Consider the following 25,214-nt stretch of genomic DNA (forward strand, 5'->3'; position numbering starts at 1 on the left):
GTAGTAGCTTTTTATGGACAATGGCTTTTTGTTGTTGATGGTGCCTGTTCATTTTTTTTCGGCCTATTTCTCGACTTTGAACTTTATGTTAAAATTGGGGAGACATTGGTGAACTAGAGGTAGGAAGGCACTGTCCCAAGCTTCAGGGGTTTCTGTGCTATTGTTTTCAGAGTCAGGTCTAGAGGTCTGCAAGATTTAGGTTTTTCCAAAGTAATATGATCTGAGAAGAGATATGGACACTGTTCTCTGGTCTTTACCCAAGAAGATTCCCTGCTACCCTGTAGTCACAAGTATTAGCACTGTTCTCTACCCTGAAACTGTGCCCAGGTACCCTACTCTGCAGTAGCCATAAGCACTAGCATTCATCTCTGCCTTGGAAATACAATAAGGACCCCCTACTCCCTTGTGTCTCACCATAAGTTCTCCTATCTGCTCTGGAACTGTGACTCCAAACTTCTTATATGCAACAATTGCCAATTAGCACTACCTGTACTGAGTGCCAGCAAAGAGCTCCCTTCAGGAAAAGGAGTATGGGTGCTGGCCTTACATAGATCGTAATTCTCACCTTGTCAGGAGAAGAGAAAGGGCTATGGTCTTAAGTTTACCTGCCCCAGGCCTAGATGATATTCCCTACTTACTGTTCCACCATGGAATTCCTCTTTTCATAGAAAATACTGCAACGGTAACTTCTGAATAAAACTTTTCCTGATCCCATCCTTTGGAGGGCCTACCTTGCATTTTATTACTTTTCTTCACTTTTTAATTTATTCTGTATATAATGATATCTATATTCACTATCTCCTCCATTAGAATGTAAGCTCCCTGAAAATAAAAATAATATCATTCTTAATACTTATAATTCCTATTTAGCATTTAACACAGTACCTGGCCAATGAGTGATTTATGAATGTTGGACAAAAGATTAACAAAAGAAAAAAATAACAATGGATTTAGAAAAAGTCTCATTAAACCAAAAAGGGACGATTATTTTCTTATATTGATTGAATTGTTTGGTTGGGTTTTTTGGCTTTTTTTTTAATAAAAATACTGTTTGAAATAGGGCACAACAATATTTTTTGGTAAGGAGATTTTTTTTTGTTACAGTGAGGTTTTTTTTCATATTCTGTCTCATTCCTGCTTTTTCATAGCACTTTGTAACTCATTCTACGTTGTCCAGGCATTCTATTTTATTTGTTATCCCTTACATATGACATTTTATCATCACTCTCAGTGCCTTTGCACTGACTCTCTCCTGTCCTCAGAAACATCTCCCTCTCCACCTCAGCCTCTTAAGATCCCCAACTTCATTCAAGACTCAATTCAAACACTACTTTCTGTAAGAAGTCTTTCCTATTCATGCAACTGTTAAAGCAGTCAAATTTAAGGTTACCTGTACATATCTAGTCTGAGTTTATCTGGTAAGTGCCTACTTATTTACATGTTACATCTCCTATTAGAATGGGAGCTCCTTGAGGGCAAGGGCCTTCTTTGTATCCCTAGTGCTAAGTACAGTGCCTGGCACATAGTAAACACTTAATAAATGTTTGTTAATTAAATTTATATATAATGGAGTTTAATTTGTATATTTTAACATTATGACCAAGCAGCTCAGAAATCGAACTGTGAACAACAACTTGTAAACAATAAAATACAGCATATGCTAAGAAACTACCATTTAAGTGGGAATATCAATTAAGTTCAAGTAGAAAAGAAAAACAAATGAAAAAATGTATAAAAAAATAAACCCTGAATTTTTTTCTGTTACTAGGACAGAAAATGGACTCTATTAGCCACCTATTCAGAGAATATTGCCACATGTCATTGATCAAGATTCATGAGATGACAACAGAGCAACAACACTGGCACTATCAGATTTGCCTTATACCACAATCCCTGTAGAGAAGAGTAATTTAGTTAATGAGTGAATGCATGCATATAAAAATGGGACTTGGTATTAAACATGTATCCTTTCATTAATCAACAGTGTGCCACTGTTAAGATTTAAAACAGTTTTCCAAAACTGCCAAAAAAAAGGAACATTTACTAGTAAGAAAAGCTAATTTAGTTTGTCAACTGAACTGTAGTTCAAGAATTCTAGTTTCCACAACTAAAATATAGTCAACCAATAAACTAAATAACTATTTTAGATTATTGTCACAAATTAAACATGTAAAATATATTTTACATCTTTGTCAACTTGTCCAACAGCTCAACTAATAAAACAATCATACAAAAGGCTTATATGGTTGGTAAGAAAAACAATATTTGAACTTAGAGAAGTAGTACCCTAAAATAACATACAAAATTATTTCTGGGCAATCTATGTCACTAATGTCGATGCTGGAGGCAATTGCTAGGGCACGCAACCATTTTCCACCGTGTGTATCCTCTTTCTTATTCTTGCTTTCCTTTACTCTTTATCCACTCTATCCTTATTTATCCTCTCTCCTTTACCCCTGTTCTGCTTTATCTTACTTTTCAGAGTTATACACAAAGCAGAATCCTTAGGAACTACATAGTCCCATGCTGACCCTTAGAGCCAAAGGAATTGTTGATTTGAATTACAACCCTGGGTCAAAAGAACTCTCTCTCTCTCTCTACTCATGCTATAATTGGTTATGGCTTACCAAGTGGTTGTGAAGCAATTCTGAAGACTAGGAAAAAATGTCTTGTTTTCTCTGAATTTGGAAGGATTTAAGGTGCCAAAATAGCTTTCTTTTTTCTTTTTTACTAACCACTAAGTTAAATGACTCACAAAAAAATGAAAAATAACCATACTACCTTCAAGGTATATATGATCTATGGAGCACTTGTAGTAATATATCCAAGTTCAATCTGAAATTTACAATTACTTTTAATAAAAAGGCTTTACTTACTATGAAAATTAAAATAAATAATATTTTAGCATTTTATTTAATCAGCTGTTTAATCTATTTAAAATAGCAAACTGCTTAAGGAATCAGAATAGCAATTTTATGCATGCAAATCAATTCTTCCTCATTTTCGAAGTCATTCATCTCCATTATTTGCTTTGATATTGAAAAGAATAGTGTGACACTGATAGAACAGGTGCTATTACCCACTTTTTATAAATCATAAAACTGTGACAGAGAAGCCAAGTAATCTGTCCAAAGTTACATAGAAACTACAGACAGTCATAAGCAGAATCAAGGTCTCCTAATTTATAAGCCAGAAGAACTGTTTCCACTATTCAAAATCAATGAAACTTGAATCAACTAAAAATTACTCACAAAACATCTTCTTAGAAATATCAGATGCAGTTACTAATGTGACAAGGAAATCACTTTAAAAGACTGATATATATTAATTTAAGGTCGCCAAGGAATTCAGCTATGTAATTCCTAAAATCGTGGTCGCCACAATGTGACAAGGAAATCACTTTTAAAAGACTGATATATATTAATTTAAGGTCGCCAAGGAATTCAGCTATGTAATTCCTAAATGAAAACTCAAGTCAGCCGTCAACCTTTTATGGAGTTTTAATTACAAACAGGAGGAAGAAAGGAATTAGAGATAGAGAGATAGAGGTAGAGAGAAAGGGGAGAGAAGGGAATAGGGCTTAAATACCCCTTCTGTTTAGGCTGGGCCAAAAGGCCCAAGCCCTTAGATAGCTGGGGCAAAGAAAGGAGATCAGTCCCTATTACTCACGTGACCAAAATGGAGAAACAGTCTCAGAGCCCCCACCTTCAGCTTCCTTCAGAGCAAGCTTCTCAGAGCACACACCAACCACTCCGACCAACTCCTAAAACACCCCTCTGAGTCTTCAGACCCCTCTCTCTTTTAAGGAAACCATCCAAGTTGCCTCCCCTCAGTTCTCACATCTACCAATCACTGTCCATCAATTTCCCTGTGCCAATGGAGGCTCTAGCTTAACCCAGGACCCAGAGGTCTCTGGCTTTGCACATGTCTGTTGAAGGTCATATTTTCAAATAATTAAATCTTTGATCCTTTGCTACAGCCCTTCCTAAATCCTGTTAACCTGAGTAGGGTAGAGATTGGAATAATTAAATTTTGATCTATGCTGCAGCCCTTCCTCAATCCTGTTAGGACTGAGTAGGGTGGAGATTGATTCCAAGTATCTCCATTGTATCAATTCTAAAATCAATCATGACTCAAAGAAATTCCTGTTCTATGCTTAAGCATAAGTCAAAGTCCTTTCCATTGTTCAGCAAAAGGTTTCTGTCCTAAAGTAATCTTAAGAAGGGAGGAGGGGGAAACTCTCATGCCAATGGGGTTCACATTCCAATAGCCAAGACCCACTATCAATAGGAAATTTTTCAAGTATGAAATTTCCCAATGGTGAAATTTCCAACATTTATAAGTCTAAGAAATTTTGAGGTTTACACTACATATACTGAAATGTATTAAACTGTCTCAATTTCTTATCAATAAAATGTGTGATTAGAAGCAAAAGACATATGTCAATCATGTATTGAGTGAAAGGGGTAGCAAATGGAAAGCCTGAGTACTACCCTAGAGTATCCATGAAACATAAAGAACTCTAGATCAAGGTCTCTAAGTAGGATATATCCTGTGTAGGATTGGTAGGAAAGCATGGATAGGAACTGCATAGAATTAGATTGTGAAGTCCTTCAGGGGAGAGGCTATTTTTTGACTCTTTATATCCTCTTTGCTTGGCATAATGCCTGACCCACAGTAGGCATTTAATAAATGTCTAAATAGGATGAGAAAGTATGTAAAGATACATATGTATTATGAAAGTATGTAAAATGCATCAATAGGAGGAAAAAATGAATGGGACTAAAGTTTTATTGAAATATTTATGTAATGAAATAAAATGTTAATCATTTTAAACTTTTTTTTAATGTTTTATGTCTTAGTAACAACTCTAAAGATAGAAGAGAAAGAACTAGACAAATGGGATTAAGTGATTTGGTCTGGATCATGTAACTAGGACTTTTCTTAAGGTCACATCTGAACTGTAAACCTTAAAATTTCTTAGACTTGTGAATGTTGGGAATTTCACCATTGGAATGTGAACCCCATTGGCAAGGGAGGTTCCTCCTCCTCCCTTCTTAAGATTACTTTAGGACAGAAACCTTTTGCTGAACAATGGAAAGGGCTTTGACCTATGCTTAAGCATAGAACAGGAAGTTCTTTGAGTCATGATTGATTTTAGAATTGATACAATGGAGATACTTGGAATGACAGAACCAGGTCTTAGAGAATACAATTTCCACCCCACTCAGTCCTAACAGGATTTAGGAAGGGCTGCAGCAAAGGATCAAGATTTAATTATTTGAGAATATGACCTTCAACAGACATGTGCAAAGCCACAGACCTCTGGGCGGTCCTGGGTTAAGCTAGAGCCATCACTGGCACAGGGAAGACATGGACAGTGATTGGTAGATGTGAGAACTGAGGGGAGGGAACTTGGATGGTTTCCTTAAAGAGAGAGGGGTCTGAGGACTGAGGGGTGGTTGGTTGGAGAGGTTTTTGCTCTGAGAAGTGGTGCTTTGAGAGTTGGCTCTGAAGGAAGCTGGAGGTGGAGGCCCCTGAGACTGTTTCTCCATTTTGGTCACGTGAGTGATAGGGACTGATCTCTTTTCTTTGCCTCAGCTATCTAAGTGCTTGGGCCTTTTGGCCCAGCCTAAACAGAAGGGGTATTTAAGCCCTATTCCCTTCTCCCCCTTTCTCTCTCCCTCTCTCTCTCTCTATCTCTAATTCCTCTCTTCCTCCTGTTTGTAATTAAACTCTATAAAAGGTTGACTGCTGACTTGAGTTTTCATTTAGGAATTACATAGCTGAATTCCTTGGCGACCTTAAATTAATATATATCAGTCTTTTAAAGTGATTTCCTTGTCACAGAACACAGATCCTCCCAATTCCAAATGATACCACTGAGCCATCTCTATGTCCCCTAATCATTTGTAAAAACCATATTGATTCAAACTTTTCCATAACTCATGCTGATTCTAATGCAAAAGCCTTTTCCCCAAGACATGAGACTATATTCTATACTGTCTCTGGGCCAAAAAATTTAGTAACTGGATTTGAACAAGACATTGGCAATATCTCATGATATCATAGAATCATATACATAAAGCTGAAAAAGAGCTAAGAGGTCATTCTGATACTATCATTATGGAGATAAAGAAAATGAGGACCAAATAAGTGATATGACTACTCAAGGTCAAAGAGGTGGTAAGTGGAAAATCTAGACATCAAACCCAGTTCCTCTAATTAAAAATCAAATATGCTTTCAACAGCAGAAAGATGAAATAAAAGTAGACTAGATGATACTAGTTAGATGCTGGTTGAACCCAATATTGATGAGTATTGATTAATGGAATAGTGTCAATCTATTGTGAATGTTCTCTAATATCACAATTCCGGGCAGTGTCTTCATCTTTTTTTTTTAATTAATATTTTTTGGGTATAGTAGATCCATTCCAAATACACAAATAATAGCAAATAATACACTTACACATTCACAAAGTATATTTCCTAAAAACAGTTAAGTATATCAACCTAAAAGTAGTTATAACTAATGGTATAAGTTACTTTCCACTTTTATAGTTTATCATCTATCAAAAGAAAGGAAGGGCTGTCCACTGTTATTTGGTTCCTCCATTCAGTTTTAATCAATATTTGTTATAACTAATGGATGAAGATATAAACAGCATGCTTATCAAACATATAGATGATACCAGATTAGGGAGGATAACTAATATATTAGATCCCACAAGATCAGAACAGGGTGGAATGAGAGGCCCAATTTGACAGCTGAAAGTAACATAAAATATTCTTGTACTTGGATTCAAAAATTAAAGATGATATAACAAGCATTAATAGTAAAGAAAGAATTGAAAATGGTAATATAAACTTAGACTGCATTATAGAAGATTGGAAAACTGAACAAAGGAAGGTCATAGTCTCACATTGTACACAAGTAAGATCATATTTGGAATATATATTTAGATACCAATGAATTAACAATTATTTATCAAATGTTTACTATGTGCCAGGCACTTTTAAAGAAAAAGCACAAACAATCCCTGCCTAAAGGAACTTACATTCTAATGGGGAGAAATAAAGTATATTAATAGGCATATACAGGAAGCAGTCAAGATGGTAGAGTGAGAGGTAACAACTGGCAAAGCACTCCCAAAACCTCTTCTACAACCATCATAGAAAATAAGCTAAAACTAATTCTGAGCAGGAAAGCCAAGAAAAAGTCAAGAGTAAGCCATTTTTCCAGCTCAAGAATGCTAAAGAAAATAGCAAGAAAGGTCTGAGGACACTGAGAGGGGATAGGCAGGAATGCAGGGTAGTAGAAACAGCACCAGGCTTTGATTGCAACAGAAGCAGTAGTAGGGAGAAGTCTAGTGCCCAGGGACGGAAAAGAGAATGAAAATGTGGACAGAAAGAGATGCTAGGATTTGCCTGTATTAGCACTGGGTACAGGATTACCAATATCAATAATAAAGAGTAGATGAAAGTGAAATTAAAGCAACTATAAGAAGCTATTTTGCCCAAATATATGCCAAAAAAAGATGAATATTTACACACACAGAAACATATGTATCAATCATATATGTGTGATTAACAAAAGAGGAAATAAAAGACTTAACCTCCTCTTAGAAAAATAAATTGAACAAGCTATAAATTAACTCCCTAGGAGAAACTCCAGGACCAAATAGATTTACAAAAGAATTTTACCAAACACTTAAAGAACAATTAATTCTAATACTATAGATGACGTATTAAAAAATAAGTAAGAATCTTTCCAAATTTCTTCTATGACACAAATATGGACTTGAAACCTAGCTCAAGGAAAGCAAAAACAAAGAAAACTATAGATCAATTTCTCTAATGACTATTGTGAATCTTAAAAATTCTCAGACCCTACTTCAGAACACTTGGTTAAAACCATTCCCCATTTTAAACAATGAAGGGACTTAGTCAGGAATGTGAGAACTCTACTCCACCCATACTTAAGCATACTTTAGGGGACTAGATAAAGTTGTAAACTCTGTACTGAACAATGAAAAAGTACTTAACTCAAACTTATAGTGAAGCAAAAGCCTTAAGCTAAGTCTGTTTTTAGGAAGGTGCTAAGTACCTATGAAAGTCGGCAACTTGCAAACTTGTAAGGGGCAAAGAGGTATGAACTTACTCAAAAATTTAGTCTACTCAGGTGTGAATTAAGAATGGTCTGTCCTTTGGAAAACATCTACTGTGATTGGTAGATGTGAGAACATAGGGGAGGTGACATAGGAGAAGCTCTTTAAAAGGAGCTGTCTGAACCAGTTCAAAAAAGTTCAGGAAGGAATTCAGTCTTGGAAGCTGAAATGGAGCTCAGGAGCTGAAATGGTGGGTCTCTCTGAACACTAGAATCTTGCTTGGAACAAATCTTGTGGTGAGTGGATTAAAGACTGACTGATCTCTCTCTTAGGGCTTGGGAGGGGAGGGGAGGGGAAGGAAGGGGAGGGGAGTGGAGAGGAGAGAAGGGGAGGGGAGGGGAGGGGAGGGGAGGGGAGGGGAGGCACAAGCATAAGCAATGAAGAAAAAAACTATTACTTTTTTGCAGATGATAGGATGAAAGAGGGTAAAACCCCATTTATACAAAAATATTATAGCAGTTTTTTTGAAGTAGCAAAGAAACTTGAAATTAAAAGAATGTCTATTTACCTTGGGAATGGCTGAAGAAATTATGGTATGTGAATTAATGTGTTATAAGAAAGGACAAAATAGATGGCTTGAGAGAAACCTGAGAAATCTTACATGAATTGATGCAGAGTAAAATGATCTGAACCACAAAAACAATTTGTGCTGCAATATTATTGCAAGGAAAAATAACTTTGTAAGACCCAAGAACTCTGATTTCATTAAATAACTCACCATGATAAAATAAGTTTGATGGTGCCACCCACTTCTTTGACAGAAGCATGGAGGTAAGATCCATTTTCAGACATAGTCAATATAAGAGTTTGTTTTATTTAACAATGCATGTTTGTTACAAAGAAATTTGCATATTTTAATACAATGAAGATGGGGGTCTCTGAAAGCAAGCAGAAGGGGGATGAAGAAAAAGAAAAGTAGGTCACAAGAATCTTTTTTTTAAATGCAAAGAACAGAAGGAAAGTCAAGAAGAACTACTACTGATAAGTGGACATAATTGTAATCTATAGGTTGAATTTATTATATACTTAATAGAGATCTGGGGTTTCATGTATATTCCTCTAACATATTTACAGAAATGTCCATTGTATTTAGTGTTTGGTAAACTCAGAATTTCTGATAAGAAAGAAAAAAAGAGTGAAACGTGTTAGGTATACTTTGAAACTCAGTATCTTTTAGTCTCTGCTTTGTTGTTGGTAAGGGCCGGCTGTCTTTCAGTTGAAGTTATGAGCTGAGAAGAGCAGTTGGGCTTAGACCTGTGTAATAGGATTGGGCCTAGTAAAATTAGCTGACAGTAACAAGTCTTGGAGACAGATGTAAGCTAAAACTTTATTTAATGACTTTTAAGGTTTAAAAGGTATAAGACTTAGCAAGAAAGGCCCCTAATGCTGAAGGGTGTACTAACTTAACCCATTCCCAACTCAAAACTTCTCACAAAGTCACTTCTGCCTGGTTCCTAGGCCTGCACTCTCTCCTTAACTATTCAAAAACCCAAAAATCTATTCTATATATCCTTTTCAATATATACATATAATTCTAAAAGTACTGTCTCCAGGTATCCTTTTAGTTCACCACTCCAAAACCAGCCTAGTTGGTTGGGCCCGGTCAGCCAGAGATGGCTTCCCAGCCTAGGTAGGCCCAAAAGCCTTGTCTTCAATATGCAGGCTCACAGAGATAAAAAGAAAAAGTCCTCTTTCTTCTTTTTGTTAATCTTCTCCTCCAATCACTTTCTCTCTTTCCAAACTGTCAGTCTGATATTCCCAAGGTTTCAAAGGAAATTCCCAGAGTCAGAAAACCACCAGCCTCCAGAGCCCAGTTCAGCTCCCAGAGACCCTGAGAGTTGTTGAATCCAACCTTTATCAGTACCTCAGAATTCCAGCAGGAACTCTGGCTCTGGGCCTAAGACCCTGAAACAGTATCCCTTATTGTATCCTTGGGCACTAATCTCTTTTACTTAACACCAAATCTATAATATTCTCAATAAAAGATAGCAAGGAGGCAAATTTTAAAGAAGAGATCAATAAATTCCTCAAACAAATGAGTTTATTTTGGATCCTAGAAGTAATTAAGTCATAAGGAAGCCATTTAGAAAAACTGCCTTGTTAAATATACAGAAGATATATTCAGAAGAAACTTGAGGCAAGGAACCTAAGTTGGAGGTCATTGAAATGGCCAAGTTAAAAAGAGGTGGTGAGGATCTGAAGTAGGGTAGTGAATATCTAAGAGAACAGAAGAGTATTTATCCTAAAAATGATGTGCTGAAATAAATAACAAGGTTTGGTAACTGGATGAGTATGATTAAGGATAACATCAAGGTTGTCAACTGGGTTGACTAGAAGGATTCTGGTGCCTATGACAGTAATAGGGAAAAGTCATGATTCCAGAAGACCTATGATATCAGTTTAATATTTGGTGTTGAAAATGAAATGAGTTGCCTAATGAGAATAAAGTTCTTTATCATTTAGAATGTTCAATTGACTATACAGACAGTACAAACAAATTGCACAAGTTGTACTTTGATGCCCAATAAGTGAGCTTGTGAAAGAGAATTTAAACCCCTTTTGTTTATTTTAATTTAATCAATCAAGACCTTGGAGAGCCCCACCTTTCACATTTAGTTAGTCATTTAACACTTAGTAAGAACCTTTTACTAGAAAAGGAAGTATCTTGTTCATACCCTAAAAGACCATAAGCACTAAATGCCCCTCACAGTGCTAGGCAAATTGAGAGACTGTAATTGATTCCTGATGTTATAATTAAAATAAACATATCTACCAGTTATTATTTTTCATAAAGTTTATTAACAGAAAAGGTAGATAAGCTTAGTTTCAAATCTCCTTACTCTAAGTTCTCAGACCACATGTAGCCTATTCTCCAAGCATCTTCCTTTCTCCCAGCCAGCTGTCCACGCCAACAGAGACCCAGGTCTCCTCTGTGCCCTTCCTTTTAGTGACATTCACAGACACTGCGCTGGCACTTGAAAAAAGTTGACAGACCAATTTGGCCCTCCAGAAAGGGGAGGAAATAAGATCCCCTTGACACATTGGGATGTGATGAAGAGAGCTGATGGGTGGAGAAAACTGTGCATAAGCTGGAGTCTCTGGGACCCTGCGAGTTCTTTGCATTCTTTTGGCTCCTAGGCAGATGGAGCTCTTGGACAGCTCAGCATCTTTTGCGACTTTGGATTTCAGCTTCCTGATTCTGACTTTGAATTCTGGTGAAGATCCAGTTTTCTGCGTTGGAGACTCAGGCTAAAGAGGAACTCTTACTCAAGTAAGATTCTTGCCTCCTTTGCATGAGAGACTGCCCTTTGCACTTAGCCTCTTCGGAGTCTATCTTTGGTTGTTGAAATGCCTGGCTGGAGTCACTCTTGTGGGCAGGTGAGATTCACATTCAGATTCACATTCACTGTTGGGAAGCCCTCAGGCCCGGACTTAGGGTATTTTTAGCTAGGCAATACTTCCTAACCATCTTACTACATTTCTCACTATTACTATTTGCTAAAATAAATCTACTAAAGTTACTAACAGTCTCATGACTTTAAGAGTTAATTTTTATAAATGGCAACCATGACTTTTTAAAATTCTTATATTTGTCAAACCCATTTTAATTATTACAAGCTGGAAGTGACTGTGGATCCGTAAACACTTTGTCAGCAGAAAGTAAGCTGTAGTGGGCTTTAACAAAATTTAAAAAAGGTCTGGTAATTGAGCTGCATGTCTGCTCTCCAAGAATCAGCCCACCTAAGTTGGAAGGATCTTATCACTAAAAGTTAGAGGAGTAAGGAACAGACAGTTTTTTAACCATAATTCTTAATGAGGATGGTCTAATAATAAGGCTATATGTAGATATCCTCCAGTTGAAGGGTAAATACCCACTCACACAAATGAAACCAGAGACTCTAAACACTGAAGTCAATAGACTTCAAATATACACATAAATAACTGTGTATAATAAATAAAGTGAAAATAACTTCTATCTTTGCAAACTATCAGGAAATATAACAAACAAAAAATAGTTCATATTTAATCATCGCACATCTTTCTTTTAGAAAAATTTTAGGCACATGAAAATTTCAAAATGATGCAAACAATTGGGCCTGTTGCTATAAACACTTTGCATTCATAAAACAATTACTTGCTCGGGCAGCTGGGTAGCTCAGTGGATTAAGAGCCAGTCCTAGAGACGGGAGGTCCTAGGTTCAAATCTGACCTCAGCCACTTCCTAGCTGTGTGACCCTGGGCAAGTCACTTGACTCCCATTGCCTAGCCCTTACCACTCTTCTGCCTTGGAGCCAATACACAGGTATTGACTCCAAGACGGAAGGCAAGGGTTTAAAAAAAAAACAAACAATTAATTGCAAGAGCAGCTCACAAACCAGTATGGTAACATCCTTAGTAATCATTCATATCATACATATTCTAGCAATCCAACTGATAAATATTCATATAAAACTTAACCTGAATAAATCAACAAATAACTATTCAGGAAAATATAGCTTTCCTCAAAACTTTTACTTCTTAACTAAGTAAAGAAGGAATTATAGCAGTCATTCATAAAACTAAGAATAATCAGCACATTCAGTGGTTAAGCTGAGGGAATATTGACTTTTTTTTTTTAAGGGGACCATTCATAAGAAAAAATTCAAAGGATGAAAGTCACATATAATTAATTGTAGCAATGTTAAAGCATCATAGCAGAACCTAGAAGGCAGATATTTATATTTTAAAGTTAGACAACTGCATGGATCATCATTAAGCTGCAAAAATTAAAGGAAATATAAATAGTAAAAGATTGAAGTTTCAGGAAATTGTGTGATCCTTCCCACACCAATACAATAAAGAAGATAAAATATGCAGTTACAACTATGTAAAATTCACTTAGTAAACAATTTTCCCATCCATTCTATCTAATGGTAATGATATTTACTCCCTTTATAAAACAATCTACAATAGTAGCTGTGTGACTGTAAGCAAATGCCAACCCCTATAAGCCTCAATTTCCTTATCTATAAAATGAGGATTATGACATTTAAACTACCTACTCCACAGGATCGATCAAAAATTTAAATAGGAAAATGTATGGATGGATTTTGTAACTGCAAATAAAGCATTTATAAAAAAGTGAGGTACTATCAGTATTTTCCTATACAAACAAAAGGGAATAGTTTTATATTTATTCAGTATTATTTTTAAAATTCAATAAAAGTCTTAATCATAGTTCTATGTTGAATAAAGCTATTAAATGGATTTCTAATTAACAGACTAATAATAACTGGGTTAAAAAAAATTTTAGGGGGCAGCTGGGTCGCTCAGTGGATTGAGAACCAGGCCTAGAGACGGGAGGTCCTAGGTTCAAATCTGACCTCAGACACTTCCTAGCTGTGTGACCCTGGACAAATCACTTAACTCTAACTGCCTAGCCCATACTGCTCTGCTGCCTTCGAACTGATATTTAATAATGATTATAAGACAGAAGGTAAGGGTTTTTTTTAAAAAGCCATGAAGCAGAGATTAAAATACTAGACAAATTTTTTCCCAGTCTGTATGTATTTTTCATCAGTCATGGTACCCAAAGATGATGTTACTAATAGTGCTTTTATCACCTATGGTTCTTTAGGTGGATGAAATTATAAAAACATAATCTGCAATTCTTTTCCAAATGCCTAAAAAGGTATATTTTGCCATTTCAACACTCTGCCTACAGCTTGAGATTCTGTCTCTGACTAGGCCCCATATGCCTACCTCCCCTGTTTGTGATATATAAGAACAGCTTGAAAACATGTAGATTATTTTTAAAATGCTAGATAAGAGATTTACCTATTATCATAACAACTAGAAACTACTAATGACAGATATAAATTGAAAACATTTCAAAGAACCTAAAAGTCTAAATTATCAAGTAATAATGGATGGTAGTTTGGGGAAAATAGTGAATATTTCCATTGTAGTATATAATTTACCTGGGTAAATTGTATACTGTTATTTATTTTCACCCAAATCTGGCTTTTGTTTAAAAAAAAAAAAAGACTCCAAATATGCCTTCTTGCCTTACAAGAGCACCACCTAGTGATCAATAAATAAATCATAATACAACCCTGTACAAGAGATATTTTATTTTCTCAATTCTATTATACGCTGTTAAAAGTGATTAAAACGTTAGAGCTAAAAGGAACCTCAGATTCCATTGACTAGGTCTTCATATATTGTAGCTATAAAAACATTGGCCAAGAGAGATTAAGTGGTTTGCCAAGGTCCCTCAACTAATTTAACTGGGCTAGGACTAAAACCTTGGTCTCACAACTCTTTGCTGATTGGTCCTTTCCACAACTGTATATCCACTCTCCATGTGGAAGAATGCTCTTTTAAATTCAGGTATTTTATTTTATTTTTCACTGTAAACAAATATTTTAAAAGGCCATATCCATAAATAGAAAAGAAGAATCAAATGCAGTTAAAATCATGAACCTACATTTCACACCTCTTGTCTTTTTTTAAATATGTAATAAATTCTATACATGACTTTCTGTATAGAGTGCTTCTTTCTGAACATCCTTTTATTCTCTTCTATGAATTCTAAAAAATGTTTCAATGGCCATATATTTTTTGGCATCCTGTTCCCAAATCCTTTATCCCTCAGTTAATTGAAAGGTGGGGAAAAAAACTATTACAAATAAGCATAATTGATCAAAACAAATCCACATGGTAGCCCATGTCAAAAAGTGATCATTGCATTGATGAGTGTGCTTAAGCCTTTCAATTTTCTTTTGTTTTTACTGTGTTGTTATTCTTTTATAAACCATTCTCCTGATTCTTCTTCACTCTGCATCAAACCATACTCCCCAGATTTATTAGAAACCATCTCTTTAATTAATTTATTCCTTTAAATGATTAACATTTTCTCTTTTTTCTTATTCAAATATATTTTATCTTCCCAATTACAGGTAATAAAAATCTTCAACAAAGGCTTTCCAAAATTATAAGATCCATACCATTTCTCTCCCTCCTTTCCCTCCCTCAAAACAGAGATGGTAAGCAATTTGATCAAGCCCATACATGTATTATCATACAAAACAGCCTTCCATATTGGTCACTGCTTTAAGTGCACACTCAAACAAAACTAAAACCCCCAAATAAAATCATAAATACACTAATGTCAAAGACAGCATGCTCTGACCTGCATCCATCCAACTGCAACAGTTCTTTCTCCAGAGGTGGACAGCATTCCCTTTCATAAGTCTTAAGTGAAAAAATGCTATCCACACTGAGAGAAAGAACTACGGGAGTAAAAATGAAAAAGCAAAATATGTGACATCACTTATCACATGTATATATGGGTATGTGATTTGGGGTTTAGGCTTTAAAAATCTCTCTATAGCAGAAATGAATTAATATGGAAATGGGTATCAACTGATAACATTTGTAAAACCTAGTGGAATTACTTGTTGGCTCTGGGAAGGAGGGAAGGAAGGAAAGAAAATGAATCATGTAAACATGGAAAAATATTTTTAAAAATAAACATTTAAATCCAAAAAATAAAAAGAAGAAAAGAAGAAAAAAGTCCTTCAGCATTGTCCCAGATCACTACATTGCTGAGAATAGACAAGTTTTCAAAGATGATCATCTTAACAATATTGCTGTTACTGTGTAGAATGTTCTCCTAGTTCTGCTTATTTCATTCTGCATCAATTCATGTAGATCTTTCCAGTTTTTTTTCTGAAATCATCCTGCTTATTGTTTTTATAGCACAATAGTATCTTGTCACCAACATTTCAACACAACTTATTCAGCTATTCCCCCACTGATAGATATCCCTTCAATTTCCAATTCTTTGCCACCACAAGAAAGAGCTGCTATAAGTATTTTTGTACAAGTAGGTCCTTTCCTCTTTTTTATTATCTCTTTGGGATATAACCTAGTAGTAGTATTAAAGAATCAAAGGGTATGCACAATTTTATGGTCCTTTGGTCACAGTTCCAAATGTGTCCTCCAAAATGGTTTGATCAGTTCACAATTCCACCAACAATGCATTAGTGGCCCAATTTTGCCACATCCTCTCCAACATTTATCACTTTCATTTATTGACATACCGGCCAATCTGACTGGCGTGAGGTGGTACCTGTAATGAAGGGTGGTTTGGGGAAAGGAATTAGATGATTCAGATAGGGCCAGTATCAGAAGATTTAACTGATTTGGGAAGGCAGTGTCAGTTGGTTGACTGTGGCCTGACAGGCTAACAGACCCAATCCAGGCAGAGCCTATCCTTAGGTAACAAACACAACTGTATAACAGGTATGGATGTTGAATTTATTATGACAAGTTAGGATTTGGATAATCCTAAACTAATAACAACTACCTAAACCTCCTCCAGATCTAAATGTCTCGTCACTAAGAGTCTTCACAGATTTTGAGCTAACCTAATCCTTACCTATCTGTCTAAAGATCCCAGTTCCTAATACAGATAAATCTACACTAACCCAACACCCTCCCCCTCCCCACCTTTTGATGGTAATAGAGGTAGTGTGTTTTGGCAGTTTGGCAGGAAAGGGCCCAGGGAGAGGTCCTGGATCCAGAAGGACCCCAGACCTAATTTTACAGACAGATGGCCCAGATTGGTTCAGGATCACACCAGGAAGCTCAGTAGATGACAACAAGCCAACAGGTAGGCAGGTAGGATGGGAAAGACAAAGTAGAAACAGCCACCAAGGGAAAGCAGCCAGTCCCTTCAGGTTTTGACCTGAGAACTAGAGAAACCAGAGAAAGATCCCAGCTCCAACCTCAGTTAACTGTCTCACACATTTCCTCCCACATTCTAGAATCTTTTCTCTGAATCTGCATCTCCCTGCAGACCCACCTCATATGCTCAAATCCTCTCTTCCTTACAATATGCCTCAGCATTGTTTTAATTTGCATTTGTCTAATCAAGAGTGATTTAAAACATTTTTTTCATATAATTATTGGTAGCTTTGATTTCTTCATCTGAAAACTGTTTATATCTTTTGACCCTTTGTCAATTGGGGAATCATTTGTATTCTTATAGATTTGGCTTAGTACTCTATATATTTGAGAAATGAGACCTTATCAGAGAAAAAAAAATTTTCCCAGTTTGTTGTTTCCTTTCTAATCTTGGATACATTTTTGTTTGTACAAAAACTTTTTAATTTAACATAATCACCATTATTTAATGTACATGTTACCCTGTATCTAGCTCTCTAACTCTTATTTGGTCATAAATTCTTACCTTCATGGAGGGATAATTAAAATTGTAGATAAGTCAATGATGTAACTTAAAAAGCATACCCTACAACCATGAATTTTTTTTTTTAAGATTGACTATAAACACTGAAGATAAATCTTTCCTAGGATGGTTGGAGCTTTTCAGCTTTTCATAGTCTACTCACAAAATGAAGATATTCTGAATAAAATCAAGAACAATTATTAAGCAAATATTAGTGTTAAGTATTCATTCTTATGGAAAACTGTCTTAGATTTGGAAATTGAGAATCTGGCTCTGACTTTTCTGCCTTTATCACCTAGTGAAACAACATGCCTTTTACCTCACTGAACCTCAGTGGACTCATCATAAACTGAGGGAATGGGAAAGCTAAGTGGATTGAAAGACAGGCCTAGAGATGGGAGGGCCAAGGTCAGACACTTCCTGTGTCACCCTGGGCAAATCATTTAACCCCTATCCCTAACTGTTATCTCTCTTCTGCCTTGGAATCAACAGACAGTGTTTAGTCTAAGATGAAGTTAAGGATTTTTAAAAATAAAATAAACATGAGAGAATTTGTCTAACTAATCCTTCTACAATCCCTTCCAAATCTATATGATCCTATGATCATGAAACTTCCTGATTATTAAAAAAAAGTTACCCAATTCTAAGAACTTTAAATCATACTCTAAGAGCATAAAGGGTCTACAAGTTTCCCTAGTCCAAGTCATACTCAAAGACCAGTCTATACTTGAAATATTAATAACTTCTAAAATGTCCTGAAAAGTAGATCATACAGTTTCTATTTAAAGATTTTCAGTAGCTAGAACCCAACTATATATTAAAGAAAAATTCAAATTAATTAAGCACAAAAAAACACCTTATTATCATTCTCCAAAAACCTACTTCACCAAATTTCTCTTTTTTATAAAGAGCACCACCATTCTTCCAGTCTCTTAAGTTTGTAAAATCAGTATTTTCCTCAATTCTTCCTACAACATCATCTTTTACATATGTCTCCTTTGCTACCCATGCAGCCACCACATTAGTTGAAGCCCTCATCTTCTCTCACCAAGACTAATGTAATGGCTTCTTAATTAGTTTCCCTGACTTGCCTCCCTCCAATCCAATCCATCATCCACACAGCTGCCAAAATGGCTTTTCTTTAGCACAAGTCTAACTATGTCAAGAAGAAAAATTTTATTTATGTTTTCTCTAACAAGGAAATGATATAATCTTCATGAATTAAATTAAAATATAATAAAAGAATATCTACTTAATAAACTCCAGTGGCTCCCTATTGCATCTAGAATAAAATATAAATTTTTTCTATTGAGCTATCAAAGTCCTTAAGAGCCTGGTTCCAGTCAATATTTATAATATCATTATAAACTACTTCTCTTCTCACACCCTTACACTGTACCAGTCCAGTCAAATTAGCCTTCTCCCTGTTCCTAACAGTCTCTTTGCCTTTCCACTGGCTCTCCTCCATGACTGAAATGTATTCCCTCCTCATAGAATCCCACATTTTTTCTTGCCTAAGGTCAAGCACCATCTTCTCAGAAAATCTTTTCAGAATCCCCAACCACCTATGCCTTCCTTCCCCAACAGCACTATATTTAACTATCTAGTATGTTTTTGTATTTCTATTGTACACACACATTTACTCTGTACATATGGACATGTGGTCCCCAGAAATCAAATGTAATACTTCTTACGAACAGGGATACTTTTGTCTTTTGGCCTTTGTATAAGTACCTATCTTAGTGTCTGATACATAGTAGACACTTGAAAAATATTTGTTGATTTACTGATTGATCACTAAGGCAACCCATTCCATTTTTAGTCAGCAATAAATATTATGAACTTTTTCCTTATCCTGGGCCAAAATCTGTCTCTTTTTAAGTTCCAGCAATTGGTACTAATTCTGACTCCTGAGGCCAAGTAAAATAAATCTAATAAACCTCCCACACTTTGACTTTCAAAATCTGAAGCCAACCTATCATATTCCCTCTAAATTTTCTCATTTACCAATTCAACATACTCAGTTCTTGAAAGTATGGTTGGTTCCAAGTAAATTCATATCATGGTCACCTTTTGGAGTATAACTTCTAGCTTGTTGATTTCCTTCCTAAAATGCTTAATTCAGGTTCCTAGAACTGAAAGAACAAAATTCTAGATAGTCCAACTATAGCATAATACATAAATGGGGTTATCATCCTTCCCATTCTGGAAACTATTTCTAGTCTTTTGATCTAAAGCAATTCACTAAAAATTCCAAGTACACTGATATGTGGCCACTCTTACTTCTATTCACTTCTACATCTACTCACCCTTACTTCTCTTAAAATCTACATGAACTTTACTCTTATCCCTATTCAATGCCAATTTATGCTTGTCCCCAATGTTCTATAATCTGAGATCTCTTTGGACTCTGATTCTGTTCACCAACATATATACTATCCCTCCTGGATTCCTGTCAACTTCCCTTTAAGCTCTTCTCACTAGATATCAATTGGAGGCCTAACTCAAGTGACAGGATTAAAGATTTGAAATATGCCCCAAATCCAACCTTCCTAAGGCCTCAGTAACCTATAAAGAATATCTTTCAATAAATCTCATTTGGAGAGACAAGTTTTATATAGGAGTTCTCACTTCCCTAGTTTGAACACTGATTTACCACATATACAAAGAAAAAAAATTACCTTTTACCCAGTACTGTGCAGCCCACTAAACAATGGCTGACAAAATTTATTCCCTAGTGCCTGGTTTATGGTGCTTATGATCCTTCTTATGATACAGATGTGTTTGCTTCTTAGAATTCTGTAACTGAAAGTGCCATCCTTCCCCTAGAGAATTTTAATTAATTTATATTTGCATATAAACAATATGCCATTATCATTGAGGCTATTTGTCCTATGCTGGGACCTTTCTGTACTGGAAGTTTATTCTCTGCTCCCCTACTGAATATTAATTAGCACTTATATTTATTATGAATGTATTTGCATTTGTATTGTAAGGATGATATTAGAAAATAAGTATTGTTTTATTAGTTTAGGGATAAGAAGTAAAGTGGCTGCTTGAGAAAAGAACTTGTGTTTGAAGCAGAGCTGAGAGAGCATGTTAATTTCAGATGTGACAGTTAAAACCTTTTTCTATGTCAATTACTCTCTCTGGCAGTTGGCAGAGATACACACTCTCAGAGACTCTCTCTCAGGGCTGGCGGAGGTAACATCTTTGCCTCTCTCTGTCTGAGGGAAAGACCTGAAGGAGCTCAGTGTTTTCCTTTCCCAACCTGGGAAACACTATTGAATATCTACTGTGGTTTTTATAGATTGGTTTATGTCTGAGAAGATCAAAGAAAAACATGGGCTTTGATTTGGACTCTGAGTCTATTAAGACTCGAAGTCTTAATTTGCATTCTTGTTGAGATTCAATCAGCTAGTCTTTGCTATTTTATAATTTGAAGGCGAAGTTAAGATTTATAAGGATATTAGTGGTGGTTTTTATTTAAATAGTATAAATTTGGGTTAGTTAGATCAGGGAGGATTAGTGTATCCTGTGAAACAGAAGAAGCAGTTCCTTGTGGAACCTGGGAGTTTATTTGGGTGGATTTAGAATCCCTTAGAATTAGAAATCCTTTATTTATCCTTATATATTTCAATAAATATTTTATGTTTATAATAAGAGTCTCTTTAGCATCCTTGTGCCTGACCCTGAAGGGAAGTTCACATTTAAACTTCACTTCACTTTACCACGGAAGACACTTTTGAAAAGTATCTTAACAGTTTTGAACCTGTATTGGTGACTTAAACAGTTTTGAAAAGTTTTGAACCTATATTGGAAAAGTTTTTCCATCTAAATACTTTATGTTATATAGCTCCCAAATTTATTTTTACAGTATTTAGAATCTCAAGGTGAAATTCTATAAGCAAGTGCATCATATTTTTTATTCTAATTTGAGAAAACAAAGCAACATCTACCTGGCAAAAGCTAATTACAATTTAAATCTTCTGTCCCCCATAAGAAGGCTTATGACATGTTAGTTACTCTCCTGTATACCTGTGTGACTGTGTTCCTGCTTTCTTCTACTTTGATTTCTAAAACCAGTTGAGGTCTCCCTTGCTTCTCCAATTATAACTTCATAGCTAAGTGTCCAACTGCTTCCAAATAGCCCCATAATACCTGCAATCATTGAAAAGATGTGATACATCTTCCTTATTAGCCCACTTTGAAGGGGAGAAGAGAAAGATAGAAGGAACATTCTAATCCTATGATTCGTGTCTCCTCAACCAGTTTCAGTAGTCAAAAGATCCCAAACTGTAAAGGTGGAATAGAAGGTAACTGATAACATTTTTGGTCCCTTTCAATCACCATGCTGGAACCTCAAAGAAAAAGGAAGCAACCCACCTAACAGATTTCAGAGATAAGACTTTACAAAAATGAAAAGCTGGGAAGCCTTCTCCAAATCTGCCGCACTGAATCTAGACATTAATTTGCAAAACTATGGTCACTCTCTACTGCCTCTCATTAGTCCATCTAAAGCCTTGGTCAGACATAAGAAATGTGCTTTAATAAAACTCTTTTGGACACCTAACCCTTATACATGAGTTTTTCCCTTCTTTTCCTAATATATACCACTGAATTGGAGAGGCCATTGCTCCCAAATGTAGGAAGTGCAATGAGAAAGAGAAACTAATAAAGTCTTTTTCTGATTTCAAGACTCAAAATAGCCCTCATTCAAACTTCAGCAGTCAATAGCCTTAATTCAGGTAGCATTTGCTACTAAACCATAGCAAACATGGAAAAAACAGGTTGAATGCTTCTTTTCTTTCAACTCTCTTGATTTAAAGTTATACTAATGGGAGCAGTTAGGTAGCATAGAGAATAGAGCTCTAGGCCTAGTCAGAAGGACCTGCATTCAAATCAAGACTCGGATACTTTCTAGTTGTGTGACCCTGAACAAGTCATTTAATCCCAATTGCCTAGCCCTTGCCACACTCTTGAATTAGAATTTGTACTAAGAAGGTATGATATAACTGATGGTTTTAAAGAATTGGTTTAGACGGTAATTTAGGCCAGTAACCTGGTTTGGGAAGGCTATTCTAGCCCAGTGCAGGCACAGTCAGATCCTGAGATCACACACACAGAACCCTAGGTTATAAATTACAGGTGTTTAATACAATAAGGATAGGTTGGAAGGGATTTGGTAATACCTTACTTTATTATAAATATCTATACCTCCCAGATCTTCAAATCTCTCCAGAGAGAGACAGCTTCTGAGTGGTTCCCAACTCTATTCACTATACTCACTATATACCCCAAAATTACTAAACTTAAATAAGCTAATACTAAACCCTGCTGGGAGCCATCAGGCCACGACGCCTAAAACCGCACTTGGATAATCTAAAGATAAAAGGTCTGTGTGCAAGTCTGACAGGGTCCAACAATGGTCTCATGATCACAGTACAGGAACTCAGTAGGTGTCAAAAGGCCAACAGGTATAGGATAATCCAAACAGCAATAAGATGAGATGAACAAGTAGTCAAATCCACAGGGAAAAGCTAATTCTCCTCAGGTCAACCCAGAGAGAAAAAGCCACAGTCCTTAGGCATAACTGTCTCTCTCCAACAGCAGTTGCATGCACTCGTCAAAATTTCAGAACTCTGCCCTTTGCTATCAGTCTGCAAACACACTATATATTTAACTTTATTCATAACAGGTAGAAGGGTTTGTTTTTAAATAAAGTAATACTAATACAACTTTCCTTTTTCCTCATGATAATGAAGTTTCTTCTCACCCAAAGCAGATGCCACATAGAATACAATGGACATAATACAAAATGGGAAAACATTCAAAACAAATATCAAAAATACAACTTTAAGTTAAAATAATTATATGTGAATATTGTATTTTAATGTTCATTGAAACTTTCGCAAGCCCAAATGAAATGATTTCAAATTATAATGTTCAGTGACTCTAATCCAAAGACAACCAAAGAAATTGGCCTATGGATCCTAAATCTTTAGAACTTTACAAAATGTCTTACCTGTTAGTTGGTGTAGTAAAAGAAAAAGAAAGAAGCTGATTCCAGAATGGATCATTCTCAGAGATAGATTCTGTTCCAGATAATCTTTTTAGATACTCATTTTCCGGAAGTTCACTAATGCTGCTGCTGTTTGCTCCCATCTTTTGATCTGGTAGATAAATATCTCTTAAACCTTCATGTCTTCAAGAACCTACAAATTTAGGGGAGAGATTTTAAACCTATTCAAAAAACTACCATTTACTAACTTACTCAGAATATACGTTAAAATTACCAAGGCAAAATTTGATGAAATAGATAATAGATCAGATATTAAAATTTTAAAACCTTTCCTAACCAATAGCAATGAGAAACTGGGGATAGAAATAAGAGTGAAGCTGCTGAGGCAAAATTTCTTTGTCAAAAGAGTAGTTTCTATGCAGCAGTCTCTTGAAAACAAATTTGTGCCTAGAGATGAGAGGTCCTAGATTCAAATCTGACCTCAGACACTTCTCAGCTATGTGACCTTGAGCAAGTCACTTAACCCCCATTGCCTAGCCCTTTCCACTCTTCTGCTTTAGAACCAATACACAGTATTGATTCTAAGACAGACGGTAAGGGTTTAAAAAAAATTTTTTTTAAAGAAAACAAATTTGTGTATGCCAACTAAGGACTCTTCTATGAACAAAGATCCTTGGTAATAAGTGAACCATGTTTTAAAAGAACAAAAAAAAAACTTCATAATACACAAAATCAAGGAAACGTAAGTGCAAAAAAAAAAAAGAAAAGGAAGAAGATATACATTACCTATTATAAGAAACCATTCACTAGCTGGCTGGTGAGTGGAAGCTATCCTTGAAGTCCTGACCTAGCTAAGAATTAGATGACCCTCTGAACTTGTGTTCCCTTTATCTTTTGATAAGAAAGGTGGATGGCATTTCCTTCTCACTCTCCTAGCTTCCCTATTCCCTCTCTCCTTCTCCCTCATATGCATAACCTTTTTCTTTCATTTTCTCAAAATGGTTGAGGTGGTTATGTATCTCACTTAGAGGCACATAAAAAAGGTAATTGAATTGGATCTAATTTCTCCTTTTGAAGGGGTCCAAAGGACACTGACATGCCACATAGTTACTGGAAGAAAAATAACAACTGGCCACTGATACCTGAATTTCACTCTAATCTAAAGCACTAGCAATCACCACCATTACTTTGATTCTGCCTTTCAGGACAAAGTGGCAGGCTCCTTTCGGATACCCAATTGTCAGAACATGTTAAGTTGATACATGAGACAAGATAAGACAGAGCCAATGTGATCTTCCCAAAGGGATGAGAGTCATCATCCTTCAAACAAACTTGCTACAGAATTTTCATATACTTAATGAACTGGTTTACTGAAATATCTAGATAACATTTCAGACTAATATATAATTCCTCATAATGTAGAACTGATTCTGGGGTTCTCAAAGGCTATGTCAGCAAAGCACAAACACTGAGGCAGGTCCTACAATAAGCTGAAAACTTTCCTAGTGTAAGCCAGGTGACAGAATGAAGACTGAACCTAGTTATATTTGGGATAGCTCATCACTAGGTCAACAATAAGGTCATAAATGTTACAGCCATAACAACTCTCAAAAATGTATCTGTTAAGTTACAGATGTGAGACAAACTGTACAGGTGAAGGGTTTTGCCAATCTGGTAATTATTTAATTTTATTTTCATTTTCAAATTCTCTGCCTTCTCTCCCTCACCCATTGAAAAGGCAAGACATATAATACCAAAATTAATCCTACATCAACTGAATTACAAATCA

General features: G+C 35.7%; 1 protein-coding gene across 9 annotated transcripts in view; it reads right to left on the reverse strand.

The window, feature by feature from the left end:
* The window catches only part of DYM (dymeclin), a 617,255-nt gene that overhangs the window by 555,162 nt on the left and 36,879 nt on the right, over positions 1-25,214 (reverse strand). For 8 of the 9 annotated variants that reach the window (XR_008917836.1, XM_003340591.3, XM_056824411.1 and 5 more), the window contains exon 2: positions 23,429-23,618. The exons of the other annotated variant lie outside the window; for it this stretch is intronic. Coding sequence is in view for 7 of the 8 variants with exons in the window: in XM_003340591.3 (XP_003340639.1) it covers positions 23,429-23,568 (140 nt within the window). In the remaining variant the exon portion in view is untranslated. The remainder of the gene's footprint in view (positions 1-23,428; positions 23,619-25,214) is intronic. 9 annotated transcript variants of the gene reach the window in all.

The sequence above is a fragment of the Monodelphis domestica genome, chromosome 3 (genome assembly GCF_027887165.1).
Source record: "Monodelphis domestica isolate mMonDom1 chromosome 3, mMonDom1.pri, whole genome shotgun sequence".
Taxonomy (NCBI): Eukaryota; Metazoa; Chordata; class Mammalia; order Didelphimorphia; family Didelphidae; genus Monodelphis; species Monodelphis domestica.